The sequence below is a fragment of the Oreochromis aureus genome, linkage group 3 (genome assembly GCF_013358895.1).
Source record: "Oreochromis aureus strain Israel breed Guangdong linkage group 3, ZZ_aureus, whole genome shotgun sequence".
In the NCBI taxonomy this organism is placed as follows: Eukaryota; Metazoa; Chordata; class Actinopteri; order Cichliformes; family Cichlidae; genus Oreochromis; species Oreochromis aureus.
Window position 1 is genome coordinate 124,218,737 of NC_052944.1, and position 6,192 is coordinate 124,224,928.

At 40.0% G+C, this 6,192-nt stretch overlaps 1 protein-coding gene across 1 annotated transcript; it reads right to left on the bottom strand.

Moving 5' to 3' along the window:
* Positions 1-943: 943 nt before the first annotated feature.
* LOC120435256 (ribonuclease inhibitor-like) lies at positions 944-5,849 on the bottom strand (the record flags this gene model as incomplete). The annotated part of the gene is made up of 8 exons (XM_039604444.1): positions 5,796-5,849; positions 4,111-4,220; positions 3,661-3,834; positions 3,261-3,434; positions 2,809-2,979; positions 2,354-2,527; positions 1,701-1,874; positions 944-1,073 (listed from the first exon to the last, which is right to left on the bottom strand). Coding segments are annotated over exons 1-8 (1,161 nt in total), but the record flags the coding sequence as incomplete, so codon positions are not given.
* Between the last annotated feature and the right edge of the window lie 343 nt (positions 5,850-6,192).

Here is a 6,192-nt window from a genome sequence, read left to right on the forward strand (position 1 = left end):
TTTGTGCAGGGCTGCTTGCCTTTAAATGGTAAATGGCCTGTACTTGTATAGCGCTTTACTTAGTCCCTAAGGACCCCAAAGCACTTTACACTACATTCGGTCAGTCACCCATTCACACACTGGTGATGGCAAGCTACATTGTAACCACAGCTGCCCTGCCAGAGGCCGGGCTGCCGGACACCATCGCCACCGGGCCCTCTGACCACCACTGTTAGGCAAGGGGTGAAGTGTCTTGCTCAAGGACACAACGACTGAGACTGTCAGAGCCGGGGCTCGAACCAGCAGCCTTCCAATTACAAGACGAACTGCCAACTCTGGAGCCACGATAATGTAGTTGTCAGCTTGTACCATTTCTAATTTTTCCTCTGACTCTATTTCAGATTTGATGAAACTCTGTATAGAGAGATCATAATTATCCTAGATTAAAACAACTACTGGAAACACTGGAAATTGTTAGTGTAAATCATTATGTTATAATCAGAGTCAGAGGAAAAATTGTATTTTTTCCAAAATCCTGTGCTGTTAAATATTAAAGATATATACAAACTGATTCAAATCACATTAATACCTATACAGACACAGGCCTAGCACTATATTTAGCCTAGTTTAGTACAATGGTTAGAGGCTGCTACGATAGCTTAATCCAAAGATAAAGATAAACGACATTAGTAAAGTTTTGTTAAAGCCAGCTTTGGTAGAACCTGACAAGGAACAATAAATGTTATTGTGGAGACCCCTAATTAATATCTATTTACTATTCAGCTAGACTAGTGTTTCTCTCCTGAAAACGTTCCTGTATTTGTGATTGTTCATGTCTCATCTGCAGGAAACAAACAGGAAGTGAAGGACACAGGAAATGTTTCCAGCTCTTCCTCCTCTATCAGACATTCTGTCCATACCTGAGAGTGTCCAGTCTCCAGCCTGGATCCTTCAGTCCAGCCGACAGCAGCTTCACTCCTGAGTCTCCTGGATGATTGTAGCTCAGGTCCAGCTCCCTTAGACGGGAGGGGTTGGAGCTCAGAGCTGAGGCCAGAGAAGTACAGCCTTCCTCTGTAATCAGACAGCGTGACAAACTGCAGGCACACAAAACAACAATCCATGAGTGAACATGTCACTAAAGGTTTGTGTTTGTTTTGCATTTTCTACCAAATACAATGACCCCTATTTATTTCATTCATTTAATTGAATTTTTGAGTCCAAACTAAAAGTAATAAGGAACTAATTTTTTTAAAACCACTTTTTATGAAAATTTAAATGGCCTGTATTTATATAGCGCTTTTACTAGTCCCTAAGGACCCCAAAGCGCTTTACATATCCAGTCATTCACCCATTCACACACACATTCACACACTGGTGATGGCAAGCTACGTTGTAGCCACAGCCACCCTGGGGCGCACTGACAGAGGCGAGGCTGCCGGACACTGGCGCCATCGGGCCCTCTGACCACCACCAGTAGGCAACGGGTGAAGTGTCTTGCCCAAGGACACAACGACCGAGACTGTCCCAGCCAGGGCTCGAACCGGTAACCTTCCGATTACAAGGCGAACTCCCAACTCTTGAGCCACGATATGAAGTTTATGAAAATTACAAACAGTACTACAGAGTTTGATGGGGTAAATAAAATGTACCTATTTTACTATTTTATCAGTGATCTAATACAGACTCAAAAGAAAACAGAGTGGAAAAGACTAAATCCTGACCTGAGACTTTCTAGTGTACAATGTGGACTCTCCACTGCAGCAGACAGAAGCTTCGCTCCTGAATCCTGGAGGTCATTGTCACTCAGGTCCAGCTCTGTCAGGCTAGAGGATTTGGAGCTGAGAAATGACGACAGAATTTCACAGCTTCTCTCTGACAGGTTACAGACACCCAGTCTAAAAAAATTGAACAACACAAAGACAAACACACTTAAATTAATGTCTGATGCTGCAGTGCAGAGTTACTAGATTTTGTCAATATTCTTGATATTTATAATCACCTCTGTAACATTCTTGATATTTACAACTGGGCAATTTGTATATATTAGTGGTATTTATTACATTTCTAAACTCTGTAACATATTCTATTATCGTCTTGAAGCAACTGTAACACACATAATTTCCATATTATTTCATTTAATAATCCTATTAATCCTTAGGGATTAATAAAATATTCTGATTCTGATTTGCAACAAGTAATGTTGATTTACTGGCTGGAATCACTATCGCCTTATTTTAAACACGTCAGAAATAAAGCGCATCACTGTAACTTTGAAATAATGACAAAAAATGTGAGATATGACAACAAATGAAAGAATTTTTTGTACAGGTTAATTATGAAATTTGGTGACAAATGAAATATTCTTTGATCTGACCTCAGAGTTTTGAGTATACAATGTGGACTCCACAGTGCAGCAGACAGACGCTTCACTCCTGAATCCTTGAGGTTGTTGTTGCTCAAATCCAGCTCTCTCAGTCTAGAAGACTGGGAGTGGAGAACTGAGGACAGAGCTTCACAGCTTCTCTGTGAGAGGAAACAACCAGTAACTCTGGAAATAAAGAACACAGACAAAAATGTTGGATTAAAGTGTATTGATGGTGCAGTGAAAAGTCGCCAGATTTAGCAATATTTAATGTGTTTTAAGAGGTGGCTGGGATTCTTACTGCCTGATTTTAAACAAATCTGAAATATGCCAATCTACTCCAACTTAGAAAAAATGGAAAAAATATGACAAGAACAAATGGGTGAAGTTGACTGTTATTAGATTTACTTGTTTTTTTAACTGCAACGATTTCTACTGATAAAAAATAAAACATCATTTTATCTGACCTCAGAGTTTGCAGTGTGCAGTGTGGACTTTGTAGTGCAGCAGATAGATTCTTCACTCCTGAATCCCTGAGGTTGTTGCTACTCAGGTCAAGCTCTCTCAGACCAGAGGACTGGGAGCTGAGAACTGAGGATAGAGCTTCTGAGCTTCTCTCTGAGAAACAACCACTCAGTCTAAAAATAAAGAACACAGACAAAAATGTTTGATTAAAGTGTAATGTTATTGTAGTCAAAAGTTTCCAGATTTAGCAATATTTAATGTTTTTAAGGGATGGCAGGGATTCCTACTGCCTGATTTTAAACACATTTTAAATATCCTAATCTACTCTGATTTAGAAATAACAAAAATACTAAGACACAACAAAAAATGGATGAAGTTGACCATTATTAGTTGTCTTTTTTGTAACTGCAAATCATTTAATTGGATATAAAAATAAAAGATCCTTTGATCTGACCTCAGAGTTTCCAGTGTACAGTGTGGACTCTGTAGTGCAGAAGACAGAAGCTTCACTCCTGAATCCTGGAGGTTGTTGTTGTTCAGATCCAGCTCTCTCAGACTAGAGGACTGGGAGCAGAGAACTGAGAACAGAGCTTCACAGCTTCTCTCTGAGACAAAACAACCACTCAATCTAGAAATAAAGAACACAGACAAAAATGTTGGATTAAAGGGTATTGATGGTGCAGTAAAGAATTTAAGCAAATCTGAAATATGCCAATCTACTCCAACTTAGAAATAATGAAAATAATGAAAATACTAAGACACAACGACAAATCGATGAAGTTGACCATTATAAGATGTTTTTTTAAGCGGTAAATGATTTCATTTCATAAAAATAAAACATCCTTTGATGTGACCTCAGCGTTTCCAGTGTACAGTGTGGACTTTGCAGTGCAGCAGACAGACGCTTCACTCCTGAATGCCTGAAGTCGTTGCTACTCAGGTCAAGCTTTCTCAGACTAGAGGACTGGGAGCTGAGAACTGAGGACAGAGCTTCACAGCTTCTCTCTGAGAGGAAACAACCACTCAATCTAGAAACAAAGAACACAGACAAAAATGTTGGATTAAAGTATTTCGATGGTGCAGTGAAAAGTTGTCAGATTTAGCAATATTTATTGCTTGTTAAGGGGTGTCTGGGATTCTCACAGCCTGATTTTAAACAAATCTGAAATATGTCAATCTACTCCAACTTAGAAATAATCAAACATACTAAGACACAACAACAAATGGGTGAATTTGAATGTTATTAGATTTTTTAACTGCAAATGATTTCTACTGATGAAAAATAAAACATTCTTTCATCTGACCTCAGTGTTTCCAGTGCACAATGTGGACTCTGTAGTGCAGCAGACAGAAGCTTTACTCCTGAATCCTGGATGTTGTGATTACTCAGGTCCAGCTCTCTCAGACTAGAGGACTGGGAGGCGGAGAACAGAGGACAGAGCCTCACAGCTTCTTTCTGAGAGGAGCAGCCACTCAGTCTAAAAAAAATGAACACAGTCAAAAACAAAATGTTAAGTCTAATTGTTGAATGTTGTCATTGTGATACTTAACCTCCTAGGACCTGGCGCCCACATATGTGGACATCACATTTTGGGTTATTTAGACCAAAATACTCAATTTTTGCTCTACAAGGGCCTGATATCCACTTACGAGGACATTATACTGCTACTGTTCTATCAAAATTTTAAACGAATATCCTCATATGTGGCTCTTATTTTCTTAAAAACAAAAATAAAAAAAAAAAAGAATCTGGTAATTCTTTGTTTTTACATTCATTGGGCCCTAATATGACCAAATATCAAAGAGAAATTAAAATGCATGTCGTGGAAGAGTTTGGGTCTTAGGAGGTTAAAGACATTCCTTTGTCCCCCTCCCAGCCTCTTGAGGTTCCAGGGGAGGCTGTAGTGTTTTATCACAAGCACATCCCTTGTGAATATTCTGTTTGATGTTGCTTCTTGCTTTTGTGATCCTTTTGGTGAGCAGGAGGTCACACACACACACACACACACACGCACGCACGCACGCACACACACACACACACACACACACACACACACACACACACACACACACACACACACACACACACACACACAAGTTCTTGCACATGCATACACGCACACACATACATAGTGCCTTGTTTTTGTAACCGGGGGTGTTTATGGAGGAGGTGCTGTGTTGTGTATTGCAACACTTTGTCAATAAAAAGGCTGCGAGGACAGCTACTCTTTGAAGGATTTGGGCTAGAGACAGGTGAGGAGCGTGAGCTCCACTGCCTGGTTCTGACCAAAGCCTTTAAATAGAGCGAGTTAAAGACCGGTTGAAGATGTTCTGTCTTGATTTCGCTCATCATGAGGAATAAGTCTCTAAACTAGCAGGGCATGTGGAAACACAGACCCAACACAAAATCACTAAAATTAAATGTCTTGATGCTTGCTCCATCATAAAGGTAAGCAAATTCCCAAAATTGATTCTATTTATTTGGATGTTTTGTTGTGTTTTGTTGTGTTTTCACTTTCTGAAAACACAACAGAAATTAAAGTAATCTAAGTTAATTAGTAAAGATTAAATTAAATTAATTCACCAAATATTATTGGACAAAATAAGACAGTCTTTATATGGTATTATATGGTAGTCATAATGGTAGGGTATTATGGCTGTAAGTACTGACAATTATTAAATTCAGTGGGCATTTACTCACAGAGCTTTGTTGGAGGCTTTGACCACTGGCAGCAGCCTCAGAAGAGCCTCCTCTGAAGCAGAGTATTTCTTCAGGTCAAACACATCCAGATCTTTTTCTGATGACAGTAAGATGAAGACCAGAGCTGACCACTGAGCAGGAGACAGTTCATCTGTGGAGAGACTTCCTGATCTCAGGGACTGTTGGATCTCCTCCACTAGAGAACGATCATTCAGTTCATTCAGACAGTGGAGCAGATTGATGCTTTTCTCTGCAGACAGATTCTCACTGAGCTTCTTCTTGATGTACTGGACTGTTTCCCGATTGCTCTGTGAGCTCCTTCCTGTCTCTGTCAGCAGACATCGTAGGAGAGTCTGATTGGTCTGCAGTGAAAGACCCAGGAGGAAGCGGAGGAACAAGTCCAGGTGTCCATTTGGACTGTGCAAGGCCTTGTTCACAGCACTCTGGTGGAGAGATTTAAAATTCTTTTTCTTTTAAATAATTTATACAACATTGACATTGTTTGTTGTTCTTCCAGCAGATTGAGTCCAGACTTGATGAACATCAGATGGACATGAAGAGCAGCCAGAAACTCCTGAACACTCAGATGGATGAAGCAGAACACCTTGTCCTGGTACAGTCCTCTCTCCTCTTTAAAGATCTGTGTGAACACTCCTGAGTACACCGAGGCTGCTCTGATATCGAT